At 40.8% G+C, this 23667-nt stretch overlaps 1 protein-coding gene across 3 annotated transcripts in view; it reads right to left on the bottom strand.

The window, feature by feature from the left end:
* Nucleotides 1-5035: 5035 nt before the first annotated feature.
* sema4bb (sema domain, immunoglobulin domain (Ig), transmembrane domain (TM) and short cytoplasmic domain, (semaphorin) 4Bb) overlaps nucleotides 5036-23667 on the bottom strand; it is a 59831-nt gene continuing 41199 nt past the window's right edge. For all 3 annotated transcript variants that reach the window (XM_026172316.1, XM_026172324.1, XM_026172307.1), the window contains exons 4-15: nucleotides 22985-23047; nucleotides 22408-22506; nucleotides 19129-19240; nucleotides 18616-18732; nucleotides 17956-18113; nucleotides 13226-13407; nucleotides 12559-12709; nucleotides 11800-12010; nucleotides 11568-11683; nucleotides 8993-9150; nucleotides 8560-8651; nucleotides 5036-6861 (exon numbers count right to left, since the gene is read on the bottom strand). In XM_026172316.1, coding sequence (XP_026028101.1) covers nucleotides 6089-6861; nucleotides 8560-8651; nucleotides 8993-9150; nucleotides 11568-11683; nucleotides 11800-12010; nucleotides 12559-12709; nucleotides 13226-13407; nucleotides 17956-18113; nucleotides 18616-18732; nucleotides 19129-19240; nucleotides 22408-22506; nucleotides 22985-23047 — 2232 coding nt within the window. In that variant the 3' untranslated portion in view covers nucleotides 5036-6088. The remainder of the gene's footprint in view (nucleotides 6862-8559; nucleotides 8652-8992; nucleotides 9151-11567; nucleotides 11684-11799; nucleotides 12011-12558; nucleotides 12710-13225; nucleotides 13408-17955; nucleotides 18114-18615; nucleotides 18733-19128; nucleotides 19241-22407; nucleotides 22507-22984; nucleotides 23048-23667) is intronic.

Below are 23667 nucleotides of genomic sequence, written 5' to 3'. Positions count from 1 at the left end.
ACTTAAATCACTCTTCTTCCCCATTCTTTGTTGCTCATCTTAACCACCTTGATGTGTCTAAATGCACTGACTTGCAGCCACACTCGCTTATCTGCACATTCTCATACACACGCACACCTTCATACATCAAGTTACTTTTTGCACAACCAGCTGTCTTTGTTGTACTTTTCTATTGCACTGTTGTGTCTGCATCGTTTTGTTCTGTCTGGTGTTGCACTGTTTTTGTTTTGATTTGTTTTTTTGTTTTTTTGCAATTTTTGCACACTTGGATTTTATGTAGTCCTGTGTTGATTGGCTGTTATAGGTTACATGTTGCGCCATGATCTTGGAGGAACAGTCTCACTTCACTGTGTACTCTAAATGAAATGAAATGACAATAAAGCCACTTGACTTGGAAAAAAAAGTGTGATTGGCTAACTAGATATTTGTGTTACCAAGCAGTTGAACAAGTGCAACAAGTGGTTTGACAAGTAGCACTAACATGTAGACTTTAAACAAAGATGGGCACCTGCTCGTCTGATTCCAACATCATCTTGAAATTTAATGCCAGTCCTCAAGGCTCACATTATTTTGCCTCTCACAGACATAAAACTGGATTAGTTCTCTAGTTTTAGGATTTGTGTAAACATCTTATGTGTTGCATTTATATAGAAAATGTGCAACCCTGAGCATATTTAAAGTAAAAGGTTATGAGTTACTGCTTTGTTTCCACATCTAAAATGACACAAGAGCCCCAAACATAAACCGTAATCTGTAGCGCAAAAATGGACTTCCACATGCATGTGTCAAAACATGTATTTATTCATTTATTTAAAAAAAATTAAAATAAAGTGCCTTTTATGTACAATATAATAAAAACAACAGTCACAATCTCAATGATACAAAAAAATACAGTTCACAATGTTATTTGTACACAACAAATAATAATAATAATAAAAAAGAAATCATGCAGGCAAGACCACATTTGTCTAATCGTTATTCAGTCAACTAAGCTTATGATGTTCGATACGCTGAGGCGAGGCTGTCGCCGTCTCATGGCTGAGCTGATATGGAGGATCTGGAGCTGTGCTTGCATCTTGTTCATGTACTATACCATGCAGCACAAATGGTTTATTAACTGTATGATGTCGTTTCTTTGCATTTATGACTGAAGAAATAAAATCCTAAAAAAGATGTTGCAATGGATTGCCTACTTAAGCCATTTTAGGAAAATATACTGCAGTAGGTGTTCTACAAATATATAGTTGGCTACATTCATATCCAGTACAGTATGTTGCATTAATAAGGAGCTACTCAAAACTGTTGTACTACTGTTTGCCTTTTATGGAAAAGGCCCATCATTGATAAATATGCAAAGCTATCACACAGTATATATTTCATCTAAGCTTATTAATTGGCAAGGTCCAACTGCATTTTAACTTCAGCATTTCTAAACGAGATCAGGTGGTGTATTGTTAAATAGGTGACCTCACCAGAGGAAGTGATGCTTCCAATGTGTACAGCACCATTTTTTTTCTTAGATGAGCAAAGGCTGCAGAATGGTACAAGATTTTGAGCAGCTCCCAGTCTAGTTAGCAGGTTAAGTTAATGGTGGCTTAGGTGAATTTGTAAATCTACTGTTGACCCGTGTTGCGTTGTGGAGTTAAAGATGCCCACTGAGGGCTACAATCACGCCATTCACCATGTTTCTATTGGTGAGGTCACTGCTGGGTAGTGTACAATGTGGCACGTGGCTAAAGGCAGAGCAATGTGATATCCAAAGGCATTTTATGCTGTGAAGTTATCCACCAAACAAATCAAAGCAGGCTACCAAGATATCATATAGTTTAGAAAAATCTGTGTTAGCAGAAATGGAAAAACACAAGCCTTCTGGAATCAGTTTCATTTTGGTTATCCATCTGTTGGCAAATGCAATACTCTGGTTTGTTTGCTTGGTCTCAGCTTGCAATAGTTTTGGAAAAGAATATTTGTTTTCTTGCTGAGAGTTAGATAAGATTGATATCGCGCTCGTATTTATGCACTACAGCTAGAAGCCTGATACCCCAGCTTAGCACAAAGTCTGAAAAAAAGGAGGAACCAGCTTGTCTGCTCATACCAGCATATGCAAAGCCAACGGCAGAAAAGACTGCATCTGCTTTTGATAAATAGTCTAAAGCCAAAGTGTTAAAAATTGATACTTTAAGGGAACTTTTTAGGCTGACACCTAAAGAACAATTTGTCTAATGGCTACTTGAGGCTGGACCCAAAGATAAGTTGATCCCCATGTCAAAACTCCCAACTTCAAGGCAGAAATAATCATGTTCACAGCCTGGTACAGAAATTACTTCAGTAATTTTCCTGTTTAAATTCCATTAAAATGATATTTATGAAAGTGGCAGCTTGAATGACAGATCAATGCTGACAGGGGCGCTTGTAGCTGCTAGCTGTATGCTCGTTGCTCAAATGAGGGGTGTGCTATGAAGGTTATAGTTTCGCAGCCATTTTAAGCAAAAAAAAAAAAAAAAAAAAATCAGTTTTCAGAATCATAAAGGAGGCTCTCCTTTCACCTGGCTAGATCACTGTGGTAACTTCAGGTGAAAATAGAACCCTAACCTTAATTATACGTTTAAAGTTTCAAGGTAAAATTGTTATTTTATTTATGACATGCTTCAATGTTTGATCTAGATTTTCTGTTGGGAGTCATGCTTTATATAAACAACCTGCTCAATCATTGTAAGTCATTTTTAAACTAGTTTGAATGTGCAGCTGTCATATGAGAAATAAACAGCAGCACTGAAACTGCAATAAAAAAAAAAATACAAGTTGAGTTTATTCATTTTGCCACTTGGTACCCTTGTGATGATCATGAATTCACAAGATTAACAACTTTTGGATTATTACTGTCATTTTCTTCGCAGCTCTGGTTTAGCAATTTACTGTCATTTTTTAAAATAATAATCTTTAGAGATGTGCCCACTCCTCTCATAATGTGACTGGAGTAGATGTGACTCAGTTGATCCGTTTTGAGTGGAAGAAAAGTCAAATGACACGTGAAAAGCTCCTTTTTGCATGAGCAGAACCTGAAGCAGAGAGCTCGCGGTAACACTGAAAGTTGATAACCATCATTGTGATACTCGTCACCTCTGACGCAGGTTTTAGGTTTTGTGAAGCCCACTAATGCAAAGACTGGCTACGCTGAAGTTGTTTCATAGTTCACAGCCGTGGACCTTTTAATTATGTCTGTGGTGCAATTTGAAGGTTTTAAATGCACCAATAAGACAAAAATTATAAAATGTTAAAATCAAGGCTTCAGAAGAGGGCTTTAAAACCAACGGGTAGACTTGGTCCATCTTTTTTTATTATATACGTTTCATAATGGCAGACTAAGATTACCTTTGGACAAAGTCAGACAGAGTTTCTCCCTTTTAAAGCTAAGCTAAAGTAACTAACTGGAAGCTGTGGCATCACATTAACTACAGGAAAAAAAAAAGATGTTGATCTCTTCATCAAACTTTCATCAGTAGCATGAAAAACCCCCATCTCTGTCCTGCTTTGATGTGCTTGAGTGAAAACTAGTCCAGATGCTAAACTAACAGCGTGGTCAAATGTTTTCTAAATTAGGCAGTAAAGCACTATTAAAGAAGAAGAAAAATAAAATAAAATTTAAAAAAATCAAAAAAATCACCAGTGTTCACTCTCTAGTTTCACGACTATCTCTACAACACATCTTGCACAAGGTCCCTTAAAAACACACAATATTAAGCACAGGTACTGTATATACACACACAACAAAAACCTAAGAAACAAAGGAAACACTGACCACTGTTGCGCAGTATGCTGTGCAGTTACTTTGTCAACTTGTAGCAGTTACATAACATTTCATCTGCTCAGTGTTTGAAAAAGCAAAGTTTTGATCCTGCATGACACTGGAATATATATTGTAGGCTTACATAATCAATACAGTGACCTGGTGTTGTAGTCTAAGACATGTGGTGCCATGTTGTCCTTACGGCTGTGTAAATGTTTCTCATTCAGATTTACACAACATGATCGGAGTTCTGCATCTTTGGAAAATTCTGCTCGTTAAGTCTCAAAAGTCTAAGCAATGTGGGTGCGAGAGTGTTTGCGATGGCTGCACTGGTCCCTGTAATAACTGATTACTAAAAATTTTCCTTAGCAGCCATACCGTCCACCTCAGTAGTTGCATTTCTTGGAACAAGCTCTGATTTTAGTGAAATGTGCAAACCTGTAAGTATTCAACACCCTGATTACTTGTGCTTTCACATTTATGTCACCTCGACTTCTGACTGAGTGTGGCGAGTCTGGGACCTGTAACCTGGTGGGGGCGGGGTCAAACTGAGCTAATACAAAAGGTCTGTGTATCTATGCCATGATATCATACAGCTGTAGTCTGGACAAGAGAACTCGCAACATTTCCTTTCCCCTACAGCAGCATTAGTTATTACTTATTCTGTAAGTTTTACATTTCGAGTGGCTTGATTAGCACTTAAAGTAGACAAGCTGAGCTCAACCGTCTCAGATGTGTCTCGGTGAGATGGCAGAAGGAAAACTGGAATATTTTCACACCTGACAACCACATGGCACGTAATCGCCATGTAAAACATTTGGCCCCGGTTCAAAATTTACAACAATTATTTTGCCCAACACAGTCCGTAAAGTCTGCTATGAGCTAACAGTCTTAGAAATCCCCAACCTTGCACTTTACATTTATTTATTATTAGTGCCACAATACTTTTAGCGAAACCCATTCCCTGGGTCCGTCATCATGTGCTCTTTGACAGTGATCAATGCTAACACAAAGCATGAGATGGGCATGTGAGAATGGCACTATTGCATTTAGATAAGACAATCAAGTTATTTTTGTTTAGCTTTTTTTGGCACAGTGCACAACGATGATTTTGGTGCTGCCCCAAATGTGGTGGAGGTGTAGCTGTCCCCATTTCTTTTTGTTCCTTTGCCTCTCTGCACTTGGAATTTCAGTTCCATTAAAACAAAACAAACAAATACGCACACGCACATAAAAAAAGGGGGCAGCTGTTTTTAAGTCCATTTAGAAACCCATCATGGAATCTGCAGGTCAACACTCAAGAGCAGGGCTGACTCAGATGAGCGAAAATGCAACCGTCTCTCTAAATCATCTGTGGTGCAGTTTTGTTTGAGTGAAACAGACTTTCTCTCGACGACAACATACATTCAGGAGGTAAACGTCAGCATATAGGCGTAGCATCATATATAATTACACATATTCTATCATCTTAACGTTGCAGTCCTTTTTCATTGAGACAGTGGTGTGGCGTATTCTCCTCCTCCGCATCAGCTTTCATCTTATTTATCCTCATACAGTCATGACGTTTATTCAGCGAATGGGGACAAATGTGTTTATGACTTGTGTCCATAATCCGTGGATCTTAATGAATATGCATTTCATGTACTATAATACTTCTAAACCTGAACTCTTGGTCACCATGTAGCTGTAGCTTGGCTCTAGTGTGCATAATAACAGACGTGTGGCTGCCACACTCTGCAGAGAATGTGCAAGATTACTCAAACAGGGCTGGGTAAAATATAAATATTTTTAAATTCGCTGTCTGTGGTTGTAATAGTATATGATGTATATCTAGACTAGACAACTTTTTATTGATGCATACCTAAAAAGACAGTGTGATAAACATTGGAACTAAAAGGTCTTCTGTTTATCTTTTTATTTTATTGTTTTTTTATCCCCCATATTGCCCAGCCTTATGCTCACCCACATATGGTGTTAGTGGCCATGAGAATGACTCCAAGAAAGAAAAAAGTAATGTGTGAGAATTATTCTTAGCAGCTGCCATGGTTCCTGATCCTGGCTCAAACTGGAGTATTGTGCTGCTTCATTTTTTTCTGCCTTACACAGCAAACCGGACCGACCTCTGGCTTCGGAGTGGAAATGACTAAACAAAATGACCTCCACTCTGATCACAGAACTAAGATGACAAAAATAAAAGATGTGCTGTGATATAGGAGGATGTCTGGGTCTCCTCTCCTTTGCTCGGTGGCCTGTATCCCTCGTGAAGATACAGGGTGTCGTCGCTTAATGAATGCTGTGCTCTCAGACGATGGAGTCTTTGATCTCAGAGCCTAACCTCACTCTGGGCCGAGGGCAGGTTGGGGAGTATTCCACGTGGCTCTCTTTCAGGTTAAGCGGCCGCCTGTCGGAGGCCTCGGAGAAGCTCTTGCTGTTATCTGGCGAGGACTCGTGTGTCGGCGTGCTGCAGATGTAGTTGTCGTTTAACGTCTGGTAGCCCTTGTGATCTGAAGTAGAAACGGGGATTGTGTTACCGTTAAGCGGTAAACTCTCTGTGGGCTTTCCAACTATCCGTGGCTTCTTCTGCTGCATGTTAGGGCACTCGCCCTGCTTCAGCATGGACTTCATGTGGTCACGGTTCCTGTAGATGACGAACAAGGAGAACACCACGAGGGAGAAGGCCAACAGAGCGCACACCACAATCAGCTCGTTCCAGTACGTCTTCGTATGGACCTGCTCAGAGCGAGACTCGCCAGGCAGGATGATGGTCTCCTCGCGCGTGATGTGAGGCGTGCGGGAGTGACCAATCAGAGTGGTACTCTCCTGGCGTGGTTCTGCCCTCACACAGTAGTTGGCCAACAGCTGGTGGAAGCCCTCCTCTTCTGACCAGCACTGATAGGTCTCAATCCTTTCAGACTGAGCCACAACTACCAGGTTTCCCTCGGGGGTAGCATAGAGGAACTGGCTGGCGCTATCACTGTAACGCCACCTCCTCTGTGCCAGGTTGGACCGCAGCTTACATGGCAGGACTCTAAATGTGTTGGCTGGGATGGTAATGAGCTGACAAGGGGAGCCACCTACAAACAAAAATAAAAGGAATGTTGTTTCAAAACACTGAAACATGCCAGTAATTTGACCAACTGCATACCGACTCGGGATGTAATGAATCTTTTAACCCACAGTTTGGTTCAGACCTCAGCTGAGTAGGGATTGAATAGGGAAAGAAGAAGAAAAACACTTGCATGATCACTTGATTAATTACTGGCAATTAGCAATAGCATATGTTAAGACCACTAAGCCTATATTTACACACATGCTGTGTAAACCAACACAAAACATCCTTAATAAGACAGACAGAAGACAGAACATCTAACATGAGATTTTGTGTGTTTCTATCACAACTCATCTTGGTTTTATAAACCTGGCAGTCATGATTAAGAAAGTCTCATTTAAAGGTGTAGTTTCACATTGCAAGAATGAGGAGATCAATTAATTTTAAGCTACAGCCAGGACGAGTTAGCTTAGCTCATTAGCTTAGCTTAGACCGACTTGAAGACACAAAGAATATAAACAGAAAGCATGGCTCTTTTCTTAAATAATAAAGAGCCACCCATGAAGCTAACAAATTAACACCATATTTCTATTTCTATTTCTATTACTTAAATCCATTTAAAATCTTATGTACATAAAACACATCAGCAAAAACATTTTAGTTTCAACACCATTCAACTATTTTCTGCCACTTATCTGGGTTTGGGTCAGACCTACCTCCCCCTAGCCATCTCCCTCCAGCTTTCACAGGATGACACCGAGGTGTTCCCAATCCAACTTAGAGATCTAATCTCTAGTCTCAGTAGGACATACGGAGAAAACCTCACCTAGCAGGTGTCCAGGAGGCACCCTAGTTGGATACCCAAAATCACCTGAGGGTAGGAATGTAGATGGGCTAGTAAATCAACAGCCTTGTTTTCATGTACAGGACTCTCTTCCCCATTTTAGACTAGTACAGCACCCGTATCACTGTTGCACCAATCTGTTTCCTGCTCCTCTCTCCCCTTACTTGTGAATAAGACCCTAAAATTCCTCAACTCCTCTATTTGAGGCTACAAGTAATTTCTCAATCAAAGTGGGGAATCCACCTTTTTACAGCTGTGAACCAAAGTCTCAGTCATGGAGGTGCTGATTTTCATACACACCGTTTGAGCCCACGACCCACAGGGAAGAGAAATATGACGTATTGCTGGCATTAAGAACGAAGTTCACACTGTGGTTGTACAGGAACTGGAATGCCTGCAACAGCTGACCCAATATCCCATACTCCTGAACTACTCCCCACTAGACAAGCTTAGGGGTTTGGTCAAATGACTTTTCCCCAAGTCCAGGAAACCCATGCAGTTATACAAACTCCTACAGACTCAAGAATACCGTCAAGTAGACAGATCTAGGATGAAAACTATTGCTTCTCCTGTATCTGAGGTACAAGGTTTAGTAGACAAATTTTTAATCTTTAATCTTTTTTTTTCTGAATGCTGAGCCAATTGTCTTTATATCCATTAAATATAAGCCTGAAGCTCCTACTACAGCACTTTAAATTCAAAACTGGAATTTGGAAAACAACTTGCATGAATATGCAACTTGTTTTTTCTTACAACTGTATGTGCATGACTTGACAGTAGTGGCAACATGTTTTTGTGAACTCTAAGTGCATGCTGTTTGTGCGTGAGGTGACAGACACACTTAAATTAAAGGCCACTGTGCAGAAAGAACACACTCACGAGAAGCTACTGGTCTGGCAGATCTGGGGTTAGGAAGAGTCCTGTTGCAAATAGCTGATGTGTCAGCCTCCTCCACGTCCTGCTGCCAGTGGCTGAGGCAAAACATACCAAACAAAAACAACAGGCAGATGTAATGACAGGCACCTTACATTACATTACTAATGTCTCCTATCGCAATCGCCAAGTCTTTCATTTAAAACTTACTAATACAGTGACTAATGTTGTTCTAAAATTAACACTAAGGGACATAAAGCAGATCCTTGAATGCTTATTTTGTGTGTTTGTTTGGGTAGACGTTCAAAGAAAAAAGCGCATTCGTAGAAAAGACATAAGGTTGAGCAACGAGGAATTTTTATCCTTGCATATTTTCCTGCTTTTAACAGTAAAAGGCACAGTGTAATTATGTCTTCCTCCTGCGTGCTGTAGTTCTCACCTGTCAGGTGGAGCCATCCTGACATCCTGGCACAGTTGTCCGGTCCAGGCGCAATAAGGGTCTCTGGACAGCACACACTCACCACAGCTCAGGTAGTTGGAGCAGTTAGCTACAGGAACCTCCACCAGGCCAGAGTAAGATGACACAAACAAGAGACCCTGTAGAGGAGGGGGGAGGGGAGGGGGGAGTGCATTTCAGATCTAACTACAATATAAAAGGTAAAAAACATTCTGCTTTTGGTTGCAGAGTAAGACGAAAAATGCTAAACAATTAATTACAACAGAAAAGCATAACCTACACAATGGAGTAGTTCTGACCAGCTGTTCTCTTGATACCATCTGAGGAGCATCTTTAGCACTTTTACTACCTACATCTGTACATCAGATATGCATTTGCAACATTAATGTTCCTGTCATACTGACGCACGGCTCCCCCTTGTTCCCAAATATACAATCTATATTTAGACCAGCTTTTCTGGCCCTTGTATTAGACAGACACCATAAGCATTCTGTCTTAGCCTTTCATTTCCCTATTTGGAGCTAAGAATACACTCACAAACAGTATCTCAGACTTTATTAGAATTACATAATCTAAGATAAGATTTCGGTTTGGCTGCTCGCCCCGAGAGAGGCCATTATGTAATAAAGAGAGAAAAGGTAATGAAATTTAGCTCTGGGTAAAATGCCAGAGAGGATCATAAACTCCGTTCCAGACGGTGCTATAACTTACAGGAAAACTCAATGGAATGGCCCCTGTGGAAAGAAGATGTCTGAAGCCAGTTTGTGCTCTGATAAAGAGCGCTCTTCCACATTTTCATTAGTTGTAAATTAAACACCAAACATTCGAAAATGGGATAAAGTATTTATTATAAATCGATACAAAGCAACACGGCCACTATGGTTGTATTACACTGTTATTAAGTTGTAGTAAATCAATTTTACCTTATTTTCTGCTTTAAACACTGCTAATGATCAAGAAGACACCTTCAGAGTCTAAAAATAAAGGCAAGAGAAGAGTGCCAAAAGAAGGGCTAGCTGTTTTAATGTCCACATGATAGCCGGTGAACTTTTAAAAACTCAACCTTTAAAACATTCTTACCATTTAAAGTTAGCTTTGACTGGTGGTTTTGACTGACAGGTGGATGCGGACACAGATGTCTGTATCTCGTGGTCGTTTCTTAGGGTTAAACTCTGTTAACTGAAGCCAGTGAACTTGACCTTTCGACTGCTGTTTGGTGTTTCAGGAGCATTTTTAATAGAATCATACTTTGTGATCAAGTGTACCGTATTTTACACACTATAAAGCACACTTAAAATCCTTTAATTTTGTCAAAAATCGACAGTGCGGCTTATAATCCAGTGTGCCTTACTGACCTTGAATCGATTTTATGTAGTACACGACACTCAAAAATCAGTCAAAAACTGTTTTAGTACGACTTTGGTAAGCTACGAAGCCGCACCACTTGATGGATTGTCAGAGCATTATGGCTACCGTAGTCAGGAGCCTCGCGGAGTAATCTGGGTCCAAAACACCATCCAGTTCAGGCCCCAAAGTCAAACGAATATTGCGGCATCACTGAGAGTTAAAAACTCTTTAATAAAAAGATCAGTGTGGCTGCTTTACCAGGTGTAACAGTTAAGTTTAACATCCAGGCATCCATGAAAACAGAATTTATTACATTTAGCGGAGTTAGAAGTTAGCGTGAAGTTAGTTCACTAGTTTCCACCTAAACATGATATAGCATGTTCTGACTGAGAGATTTCTGAAAAAATTAAAACGTACAGCTCTGCTATCACTTCCAACATAAAGGAAGACAGAAAACTAAACAGCAGTGACTTTTTTAGGGTTACTGAAGTTGGACTAGCTGTTATATAATGATGTGGTACGTGATCGCTAGCAACACAGCTAAGTTAGCATAACATAAACAGTGAAGCTGGAGGATGAACGCTAACTTTTTTTTCCACTCGATTAAAGTTAAGGTGAGGGTTCACGATGGTTAGTGACAAATGCAATCACATGGCAATTCAGTCAGGAGAACAACTGAGACAATCCATCCATAATAGGAGGTTAGTCATTAATATAGTGCAACAAAATGGGAATAGAGCAGCTGCGAGAGAATTCAACATTAATGAATCAATGGTACAGGAGTGGAGACAGCAAGAAGAATGAGTTGAGTAAAATTTGACTTATGACTTTGTTTCACTTAGTGCGCCTTATGTATAAAAACAGACCCGTTCATAGACAGTGCGCCTTATGGTATGAAAAATACGGTACTAAACCAAATGAAGTCTGTGGTCTACCTCAGGTGAGTGAAATTTTAGGTTTTTGTTTTATATGTTACTCAACAATAATGACCAGCACCTGTGTACTGATGAGTTCTGCTAAAAAAAGCTTGGCAGTGTTAGCTGATAAGCTCTCACTCTCTCTTGTCCTAATATGGTCACAAAAAAACAAAAAACAAAACAAAAACATGGAGGCAGCAAAGACACTAAATTTAACAAATTGGGAGTAGTTATACCCTTGTGGCTATGTTCATCTTTTATATACAGTGTATATGGTAAAGGTGGTGATTTACCCTTTGAGGATCAAGCTCAATGTGCTGCACTGGCTGCGGCTCAGCGAACAGAATCATCTCCTCTATAATGTGCATCTTGTCATTGGCATTGATGGCCTTATGGAGTTTTCCATCATCTGGAAGACACACAGAACAAGCGGAAGTGAGATATATAGTTTTCAGAGGACAGTTTTCTTCTGCTCTGTTTTTGTTCCTATTAAATGAAATGCTTGTAGAATATATTAGGCTCCACCTGTGCCAATAAAGAGCACATCATAAGCTCTCTCCATGCCCTGGATCTTGTGCACAGCGATCTGCGTGTAGCGTACGCTGCGTTTGAGCAGCAGCGGCGTGCTGCGGATCGCGCTGTCCATCAGGAAATGGTCCTTGACAAAGTTGAGCACTTTATCAGGCATGTGCAAGGATGACTGGATTCCCATTTGCCTGGCGTGGTTGGTCACGCACTGTGGGGAGAGTAAATAACAAAAAGAAGAAGAAGAAGAAAAAAAAAAAGAATCTCTGCTTATTATTTGAGCAGTACTGAAAAATGGATACAATACGATGGGGTGTTGAATTACATCTGACCTTGGCTTTAATTACTTAAGAACACAGAAATGAAAATGGAATCAGTGAGATAAGGAGCTTAAAACTACCACATTGGCTGATGGGTTTAATCATGTTCTTAAGCTGTATGTTCTATTTTTATGCTCTGAGGCATTTCTTTGGCTCTCGTACAACCCACAGCAGGACAGTACTTTCTGTTTTCCAGCAGACAAAGAAAATAAATGGGAAACATCTGCTTCACGTCAGACTTGTTCAACAGCCTAAAATAACACTACAGGTAGGACGGGATGTTTTGTTGGTGTGTTTAATATAGCTTTTGTACACATGACAACAAAGACAGCTCTTTATCCTCATTTATCTGTTACTGAATGAAGAGCCACAGAAAGAAGTTGTGTCTTGTTGCAGTGAATTGCACTGTTTGTCATAAGATATGGCCTTCACAACTCACCGCCCCAGGCCGTGGTTCTGGTACAGGGTGGTTGTAGGTGTACCACTGCTGTGTCTCCCTGTTAACCTCTCTGTAGCGCCCGCTGAAGGCTTTTTTCACCTGCTCCATAGTGAAGGCACAGACCGCGGAGCTTCCCGAGGCGCCTTTATACCTGTAAACGTATTAATGAGGATGTAAGGGTTTCAGCTGTGAACAACTGGTCAATGAACCAAAATGTTAACCTATCAGAACTCGACATCACACAATTTTCCACATGTTCTGAGATTTATTTTGCAACTTCCATGATTTTATTCAAGAAACTGGAATGGCAGTTTCTCAATGGAGAACAGTTGCAGAGTGGGCGCATGAGCGATTTCCTTATTAAAACCTTTATTTTGTTGATACATTAACTAACCATTGGGATCACATTGGCTCGTATCAGCAGTTAAGCACATTACAGCTGCTCTAAATTCAGAGGAGCCAAGTGAAAAACAACAACTTGCCAAGTGTGAGCGCAGATATTAAATAAAAACTGGCTCTAGATGGGGTGTGTGCGAGCCGCGCTTGTGTGTAAACTTTGACTGTAACAGTGTGACAAATCACAGTGTGTGTGCGCGATTTATGTCACTGTCACAGCTGACATACAGCACTGTCACAGTCTCAACCATCGCCTGCATTTGAGTCGTACCACTGAGAAGTGAAGACGCCGTAGAACACTGTGCTCTCCCAGCTGTCTCCCGTGGGCTTCAGGACAAACATGTCTTGGATAATGTTGAAGGGGAAGCCGTCATCGGGGAGGGAACACAGGAGCTGAGCCTTCAGGAAGGTAGTCCACTTTTTTTGCAGGACTCGCTCACCCCCTTTATCACCCTGAAAAAAAAGATTCAGCAAGTTTATTAGAGGACTTTATGTCCTTGTAATAATTTTCATTAGATTCTGGCAGGGGTTGCAATGGTTGTACAAGTCTGTACTTATTTTTGGACTTGAGTTGATAAAAAGTGTTACTTAATTATGACTGCATTATTCTGATATCTCCAGTTCATCTGAAGAAACCTTAAACATTTCACTAGAATCCTTTAACCAGGCTTTAACAACAGACAGCTGCACAAAGCTACCAGCAAAGACAACATGAGCACATGGTTAGATAGGATATCATTACATAACGCAAGTATCTATTTCACAACTACAATTACACATCACAAAATAAATAAAACACAAGACGACTACATAAAGACAAAAAACGCCCCGTAAAAAAAAAGAAAAAAAAAAAGCCACAAACTCAAAGTGATCCCTTCATGTGTCACATGACTGTGACATAATCCTCCTGGTTTCATACTGATGCTTCTATCATTGATGTGTGAAGAATGTACGAAGGTGGAGGCAGGTTTGGTGGAGCATGTGGATATTTGGCTTACAAATGTGTTTTCTCCATGAGATAATCATGGAACACGCTGATATCTTGCGATAAAAGCAGGAGGAGTGCAGAGTAGTTGAGTTCAGAAGGTCAGAGCTGTGGCAAAATCTGGGAGTTCAACTTTGCTATGACTAAAATCTGCTTTTAGCTGGAAAGGCTGTGGCTGTGGCAGGAAGGGAGGACACCATGGGCTTTGAGTCAGCTCTGGACCAGGAGCCTTACAGAACCCGGCCCGAGTACACCTAAGAGCTCAAGTGGATTTTAAATTTGCTGTCAGAAGCATGAAAAAGCAAATAAACCAGATAGCAAACAATGTTCTATATGAACCACAAAAACTTTCCCTAGAAAAACTTTTATAAATCATTTAAAAGCTAAGAGCAAACTGCATTAAGTTCCCTAGATGAGTGAAAACAGCCCCAAACTGTCAGATCATGAAGGCCAAACATTCCAGTGAAATTACTGAAGGAACTTAAAATATGTTGCAATGTACGAGCTCCTTGAAAAGGCACACATTACTTTGGAGCCCATGTTTTGCATCGCAGTTGCAATCCATCCCCTTTGCTTCAGAGGGTGCTGTTGAGAAACGGAAGATGCTCATGACCCTCCTTTTTATTTATTTTTTAAAGCATTTTAACAATAAAATATGCAACACAGAGAAAACAAAAAAAACCTGCTCTGCATAAAAGATGCCACAGCATAAAATATCAGCTCCCCTTTGAAGGAGAGAGCATAGCGAAATAGAAAAACAAACAATGGTTAGTTATTAATTACAGCTTTGAAATAAAGATCAGTCCTTCATGCCTGACTTCACCTGCAGCTCACAGACAAGGCGTTCGCTCTTCTTTCAAGCTGTCGCAAAATATTCCCATAAATACTTATCAGAGTTTTCTAGGACTAGCAATTATCAAAGTGCTTGTAAACACACACCAAAAGGAACTCCTCCCAAATACAGCGAGCAAGCTTGAAAACACTAGAGGAGCACGACTAGGAGGAAGGGGAGGAAGAGCAGGACCGAAAACAAGAGACCTCGCCCATGCTCAAGACAGCTTTCCTCCCTCAAATCCAAATGTTCCCGTCAGCATGGTCTCCCAAACCCAAAACAACTCCTAAATAACCACACAAGGAGTGAGGAGGTAATAAAGTGCAAAACTATAACTACCTCCGTTTCCTCCTCCATGTGCTGTCACACGCACAAACAATCACATTGCTCAAGAGTGAGGTGAAGCCACCCTCGTGGGAATGATGTAGGGCCTGGGAGCCAATTACTAAGCTGAGGTAGTAGCCCGTCCACATAATGAGGAGACCACATTCCTGCTCTCTCAGCTGTCCACTGCTATTGTTGCCGTGCTCCGATGCACAGCTTGTACAATCGCATCGACCACTCCCCTCTGATAGCTGCCCTCTGAAAATAAACCCGCTTCCTTGTGCGGCATTAGCCGACTCTCATAGTATTTATTACATCCAAGATTCTCATCAACCTGAGATGTAATAGATCACGAGGTAAAGAAAATTGCGCCATGCAGTATTTATAACATGCCCACTTTTCACAGCCCTTCAGAGCGCACACCTGAATAAACAAAAGAAAGGAGGAGGGCAAGAAGGGAGCGGGGGCAGATCGGAAAGACTGGGAGAAGGAAAAAAGTAGTAGAATAAGTAGAATTATTTAGAAAATGTAAGTAAAACAGTAGTTAGAATACCATTAAATTAATCTTATCTAACAAGAAACATACTCTCTTTTTCTAAGTGTCCGTCAAGATAAACTATGACACGCAACATGGTTTTGATATATTAAATAAAACCGCATACCAACATATCAGGACTTGGCCTGACACAGAAAGAAAAGGGAGTGCGTGTTTTCTGACAGTTTGCAAAAGTGCATTAGATTTGGAGCCTGCCAAAAGGGAGGGGTCTTCATACCTCAGCTTTACTTAATCTGAGTTTAGCACTCACTCCTCAGCAGAGGAGCACACAAGACAAACATTTATATTTGATACACTGACATAAAAAAAGAAAAGAAAAAAAAAAAGTGGGAATTTTTGTGCCGGTCTTGATTTAGTCTTAGATTTTCTCTACTAAAGACACTTCCAACTGTGAGGTGCACCTTCCTAAGGGGTCATGGGAGAGGCAGGGATACTACACATGGTGAAAGGAACAGCTGCTTACTATCATTCTCAAAACAACAGGGAGCGTGTTCTACACTGTGGCCGCCGAGATCACTGCTCACCTATGCAGTTCACACACAGCTCACAGAGGTAATTAAACCCTCATATGCCACAGTGACACAATTTCCAATCAAATATTGAGTCTTATACCTCAAATCTGAACATGTACAAAATATTTTTATATTCAGAGTGAATGACCATTTCAGAGAACTTCATTATCTCAGAGGTCTCCTGCAAAAAAACAAGTGTAAATCTGTCATCTTAGGTTAGGAATCTAGCAATAGTTGTTTGTACATGCATAAATATTTTGCATTGGAAACATGACTGCAAATAGCTGGCAAGGCCTTTAGTGAAGCCAAGACGCCAAGAAACAAGGATTTTTCTCTTTTTATAACATGCTTTAAGTGGTCCTATATTTCTTTATTTATACTGTTGGACAGCATAAACATAGCCGCCATTTTCAGGTCAGCGGCTATACAAGTAATCCCTGTGAATCACTGGCTCAGACTTTAGACTCCTCAATCTTGACGCGAGTGGATGCCCCTAATGTGGTCATCTCAGCCGCAGAAGCTCCACCCATCTGCTATTCAAACATCTGTTTGGGAAGGGCAGCCAATCAGCAGTAAGTTGACTTTAAGGAAAGATGGCCTTTAAAAAAAAAAAAGGGAGAGGAACTAAAGTAAAAATGTGGCGCTGTAAATAATCGGGCCACCTAAGATACAAAAAAAAGAAAGAAAAAAGAAAATGCAAATCACGTATTGATGCATTATTCACCCTGTAAAATGGGTAATAAACCACAAGCAGCACTACCATATTGCTATAGAAGAGCTTCTACTGAAAAGACGTCAGAAAGTAAAAAGGGAGCTGCTGCATTCCTGTGAAATAATGGTGCTTTACAGAGCAGAGAAAGCTATTCTTCTGTCTCTATTGCACAGTTCATCTGCAGCAAGTTGCCACAGTCTGGGGGCACTTCTGTCAATGATTTCCATATATAGAACCCAGGAGGTGCTCTGCCGGCAGCACGAGGTGTCGCCGCACCGAGTTCCAGAGCCTAGTAGGACTAAGTCATTAAGCTGTCACTTAAGATTACATGCTGTCCCCACGATTACTCACATTACTGCCTCCATGAACAAGAGACATCAGTCAGGTAGGGACGCTGAGTGCATGTATATCATGCAGCTTCATAGCCTTTTAACTGATCTGACGACAGGTGAAAGGGAATGGAGTTTGTGGCTGATTACCCAGGCTGATCAACCAAACTGAACTCTTGAGGAGAGAAGCGGACGGAGGAGGAATGACGTCAATGGTTTAAATGATCCCAGTGAATTCTGCAGTTGCTACAGTTTGCATGCAAGAAAACAGGCCATATAGTAGGGTGGAAGAAGCATTTCATATTGCTGTGAAGCACTCTTGAATACTAATAATGCCTGCAAAGCTCAAAGGGCTGGCGGAGGAACGGCAAGGAGCTGGAGGGATGGACAAGTGCAGCTGACATTGTGAGGGAGATGGAAGGAGAGTGGGATATGACATTGCAGAGAAAGGGGAGGGAGGGAGCCTGAGACGAGGCAATGATTCAGGCAAGGGGAAACTATATCTGCTGAAAACATGCCTGTACAGTTAAATAGAGAAAAGTTTAAATGCACCAGTGACATGTTTCCATTGCAATTACTCAGGCATAATATACAGTTAATGTTACCTAATGTGCTTTGACATGGGAGTGTCCCATCTTGTTTTGAGGCAATTGTGCCAGGATTAAGGACAGGAAGCTTGAGCCCTGCTGTGCCTCATACTTTTGCATGATCATTTTGTGTAATCGCCTCACCCTTACCCCGTGTACATTACCTTACACACGCGAGCAATCCTCGACACTATGGTGTTGTCAAAGAAGTCAAATTCTTTTCCCGCCTCACTAAAGAAGAAGTAAATCTTGTCGTCGTCGCCCACAGAGTTGCCTATAGGCTGACTCTCCTCGATGTAAGCTGACCCAACAAAGACGGGATCTGTTAGAGATAGAAAAACACAAAAGCAAACGTGTGGTTAGACAGCTGCGTTGCACCTTTATAATCGACACAGGGAAACTCCCCCCCCCCACTTTTTTCTGCCATGATAAATTTGGAAAAAGTCAGTGTCTGCACCAACAAGCTGTGATACAATCCTGCAAGGGAAGAGGAAACAGAATCCTCTTTATAATTGTACTCAGATGCCTCATCAGGAGCAGTCTGCATGAATTACCTAAAGATCAGAAGACAAGAGGAGTCTTAATTGTGCGCAAAGTGCAGCTTACTCTGGCGAAAGCAGTGGCAGCCGGATGAGGTTGTTTTGATGTGCATGTGCAACGGCTGATAGGCTGGGCTCCCGCAATCTACAAGCGCTTGTCTTTGCTCTCCGTCTGCATGCATTAGTGAATGTGCCTCGCTAATGATCGCTGCTTTTTGGAGCTTATCTGCAGTGGTCGGTACATAATGGAAGATTTGTGGAAGGAAAAAACACATGGGAGTTTACCTTGCAGCCATTTTAAGGAGTTCTCTGTCTTCAGAGCAGTTCCCTGACCCAAACTCTTGTAAATGACTGGTTCATTCCCTTGAAAGTTACTAACAGTACCAGTATATAATTCACCATCTGGAGGAGAACAAAGGAAGAGAAAGATTGAACTGAATTTGGAATCAATAAAATAACACATGACAAAGAAATAATAACAGGCTGGAGTTGAAGTCGGTAATAAAGTGAAATGTTAGCACATAACAGTCTGAGTGAGAATAGACAAATCATTTCTCCTCTTCATATCCAGTTCAATTATTTACTAATTGCTTGTTAAAGAAGTTGAACAAAAACAATGTCTGCTGCTGTCTGGCTATTTATCAGAGAGTCTGACGCAGACAAACAACATTAGCAGGCACATCATGACTCATTACTGAATCAAAGATGGAGTTGCCATCAAAATAGTTTCAGAAACAGCTGCGCCCGCTTTCCCCGTCTAAAAGGAAGCCATTCATATAAGTGCGCATTAATACATACCAACAATGATGGCAGTTGATTTATACTCTGGATTAAAGGGGCAGCGACTGCGCCCATCTTCCATCATGACCTCGCCCTCTTCATCTCTCTCCAGTGTGAATGTTGACGTATTCTGGAGGCAGACACAAACAGCAAATGTCCCTGAGGCTCAGGCCAATTAAATTCTACTTATAGTAAAATGGTGAGTTAAAGTGAGCTCAGTGGTCTCAAGATCATTTTCTCCATCACAATACACGCTGACATTTTGGATGTTTGGTCGCTTGAAATCGCCGTCGGACCATTGACGGGCTGTCTGATTAATAGAAGGTTTCTTCTGTGTACCCTCTGTCACAAGCAAACAGGCTATTTCATTAGTATGAAAAGGAAAACTATATCTAATGTACCAACCAACTTTAAAGAAAGAGACAGTAAATCAAAAATCTCACAAAACAATAAACAATAAAGGCATCTTACCAAAAGATTAACCTTCGTAGCAGAGTGCTGACATTTTATTGCCGTTGAGCTGTTGTCTAAAAAAAACATCACTGAGCTGCACTTTGCCTTCATTACTGTGAACACGGCTACCATACTTTATCCTCAGCTCTACTTCCATAAATATTCGCTAATCCCTTGCTCCAAATATTCCCTGAAACATTTCCGACATGGGTCGAGAGGCATGCTTTTCCAAATTCTGCAGTGACCAGCTATTCTGGCAAATTTTGCTTTAAAAACAAAAACAAAAAAACACAACATAAAATTTTGATTTACATCATAAGCAGGTACACGTGAATTTAGAGCCGTGTGCCAGAGATAGCAAAGGCAGAAAATCATTTTGACTCAAACACAAACGATTCATTTATTGTAGAAATATACTTTATTTATCCATCTTCCAGTATTTCTCATCATTTCTGATTTTAATTTCACAGTCTCTCCCAAAAATACTTGAATACTTAATACAAAAACAAAACCATAAATAATATGAAGAAGCTTCTCGGAGGAGAGGTGAAACCCTCAAGAAACTCCAACAAGTCCAGTTGCTTTTCTTTCCAACCTCTTAGAGAAACATAAATAATACACACGTGAAACAGTTACTGAACTTCCACTGAAGTCTGACTTCAACAAAACAAGCCTGTATCTTTTATATGTTTCAGTATTTTTAGTCCCATTTTGAGTTTCCACAGACATTTCTTTAAAACCCTCAGTCAAATAAGTCTAGAAACTCATCAAAGATCTTCTTCCAGTCACAGGTCACTGGAGAAAAATCTGTATTCCTGACTGGTTGGTGAGTGGTTTTCTGGAAGCTGCCAATTGCAAGCTAAAATTGTTTACCAAAAAACTGCTTAAGATTGCTTTGGCTGCTAGCAGGTTGTTGCAGTCGTCCTTAATTTGAATGGACTTGCCTGCAAACATTTCTCGAGTATAGTGAAACTCGAAAAAAATTCAATGCAAACCATGAATGGAGAATGTTCCCCTTCCCCTTGGCAGTTGGGCACTCACACTGGCCTTCAGGCTTATTTGACTGAGGCCTTATCAAAGAATGGTTTGGTATGAAAAACATACTGGTCAGACTCTGTTCCCAGTGCATGTATATTAAAAACTTCTGCAGCCAGCGAGACCGTGGATGCTTTTACAAGTTAAATAAGATGTCATCATGTTGTCCTGTTAGGAAGTGACTTTCAGTGATTGGACATGTCAAATTCCAATAGCCCATGAGGTCCAATCAAAATGGACAACTTTTGCTGTGGGTGATAGACACTGCACTGAATCAAAATGCAGTCAGTCTATCAGGCTTTAGCCGGTGCCTTTTCAAAAGCCTGACAAAGGGAGCGAGAACAGTGAATTACAAGAAAATATATGGAGGACAATTGACATTTCCACTGCTACACACTGTGGTCTGCTCTGTGTAAGGGAAAAAGTGACAGCATGTTGGCTAATCAGAAAGCGTGCATCGTGACGCTTTCATTTGAAGCGTTAGAATCACGTCCAACACTTGCACATGCATTTGGAAGACATGTCGATAAAACACTGAATAGCCTCAGACTTGTATCAAGAGCGCGTGGCATAAGTTTATGCACTAAATCTAAATGTAGCTGGTCCGTCAGACAGCATTCGGCCTTGTTTGTCTGAGCTTCTAGTCCTGCTTGATAAAGCTGACAGAGGGTATGAGGACACTGAATCACAGAATACATATATGGAGAGCAATTGCCGTTTCCACTGCTACACACTGGTCTGGCTAATCAAAGTGAGCTTCTCATGAGGTCTTCATTGTGAACAGTTTTAGAGCCTCGAGCACTCTGAGGTCTTAAGGCTGCAAAAGCTTGAGCTTAACTTTGTAATACATTTTTACACAGGAAGAGGATTTTCCATTCCCATCACTTCATTTATATAGTTTTAAAAAAGAGATTCCTCTGCTGCCACACAGCAAGAACAATTACATCTATCGTTAAAGCATTTAATGCACACATGGGAATAGGAGCATTGTCACAGGACACATAAATAATATATAAAGACAATTTGCAGTGATGATATTAATTTTAATCAAAAAGGACAGCACGGAGTTCCTCTGTTGCTGAGAAATATTCCCATGCTTCTTTATTATTAGATGTTGTTTTAATCTTAAGCTTGTTTAAACTTGTGTCTTTCATTTGATTGTTACTGTATCTTTTTGGCTGACCATAAAACGTTCTGTGAGAAGTGGTAAAAAAAGAAATAAATAAAACATCCCTCACTGGTAATACTATACATCTCAGATCGTCTGGCTGCGAGGAATGCCCTGGGTGACACACAGAGTTGTGGACTCCGTCAACAAGACGAGTGTTCACCCAGACCAACTCAGACTTGCTTGGAATCCCAGATCAGGGCCTAACGTCCTGCCAAGCGATCCTCAGTCTGAGACTCTGACGTCAAAGGGCAGAGTTTAATGCCCTGCTTTGAGAAGCTGCGCTGTTGCCAAACTCTACTGCCGGTTGCCATCACTCCAAAATGTACTCCTCTGCTAGATAAACAGACCTACTGCTTCCCCTCTATCTGGAAACCACACAGCTCGTGTACCCCCTGTTGACTTGTCTGGCTCAAGTGCCTCAACAGGATTTGGTAACGCTTGGATAACAACAGATCCAATACTGACATGGTGGATAAAGGGGGCTTGATTCCTAAAGAGTACCCCGAAAAAATATTTATAAAATTCAATCCTGTTCTTGTGAGAGGAGAGGAATGGAATAAATTAAGACTCGCTTTAATGATGGGAGAAAATCAAGTCTTGCAGGTGAACAATGGGTAGATTGAGAGGTCATTACTTACTATGTAGGCGCAGACAGGACTGAAGGCATAGGTGCCACACACATAGAGATGAGTGCTATTCAGCCGCAGAAGAATTTTGACGTAATTGAAGCAATCAGTCTGGAGAGAACAAATGGAGAGTGTGTCAGGTCCATAAAAATCACAAGAAATTCTGAGAATTGAATGTGATCTTCTCGAGAGCCCCTTAAAAATCTGCCTATAATACTCCTAATCATAAGCAAATCTTTCAGAGCAGGAAATGTAAATATTATTCGACAGAAACAGAAAAATATTCCTCCTCTCCTCAAATACTGCTGGGAAAACCTCACACACAGCACTTTGCCTGGTGAGTTTTTTGTATTACACAAACCAGAGATTTACACAGATTACTGAGGCTTGTCGCCCAGAGATACAACAGCTGGCATGACAACAAGGTAAGAGACAGACAGAAGAAGAAGAAAGAGCAATTCCCCAGTGAGCCTGCACACTTGATGAATCCATTTGTAACTGATGGAAAGGTTTGTCAACACACAGCTCCACCGTAATTTCTCCCCCCCTTACAACACTGCTCAAACAAACAGAAGAAAATGTCTCTCACCTCCAGGTTCTTCCCTTTGAAGCTACACTCGTCTCTTTTTCCAGCAGGAGTGCCCCATGTCAGCTGAAGCAGAGAAAGAAACCCTGAATAAGTCATGTGATAGATAGTGGAAACCCACAGATTCAGAGCCAATCTATAGAGAGCATATCCACTTCCACTGTACTAAAATGGGCTTCGATATGCATGGAGTGCTTTTAAGATCGTCCTCGATTGGTTGCTAAAATATTATTTTTACCTGATTTTAGAGAAGAGTTTGATTTTATGCTGAAATCCAAATGAAAACACTAGTGACATCATTTCATCTACTCTTAGAGAGAGGTCGACTTTGTCTATAAAAGAGTTCTGTTATTGTACGCTGACTGGTTAAGGACTAACGACAAGACGTACTCCCTTAATGGCACCCCCTGTCAAACAATAACTGTGGCAGATCAAACAAAACAGAAACTCAAATGTGTACATAAAGCTGTGCTTGTGTCTGACGCATCGGCCACTGCTCGCAGAAACTGTGACGTCTGCACATCACCATAACTGTTTATGTTTGTGCTCAAAGTTTTTATGACTCGCTGCAGTCGTCTAAACTGTGAGCGTCGCTGCTCTGAGAAAAGTCACCGATTCATGGCAACAGAAGTCCAAATAGTAAAGAGACTGAGCAGGTGTTTCCACACTTTTTTTTAAAACTTTAA

The sequence above is a fragment of the Astatotilapia calliptera genome, chromosome 1 (assembly GCF_900246225.1).
Source record: "Astatotilapia calliptera chromosome 1, fAstCal1.2, whole genome shotgun sequence".
NCBI lineage: Eukaryota > Metazoa > Chordata > Actinopteri > Cichliformes > Cichlidae > Astatotilapia > Astatotilapia calliptera.
This window is presented reverse-complemented; position numbering and strand designations above follow the sequence as displayed.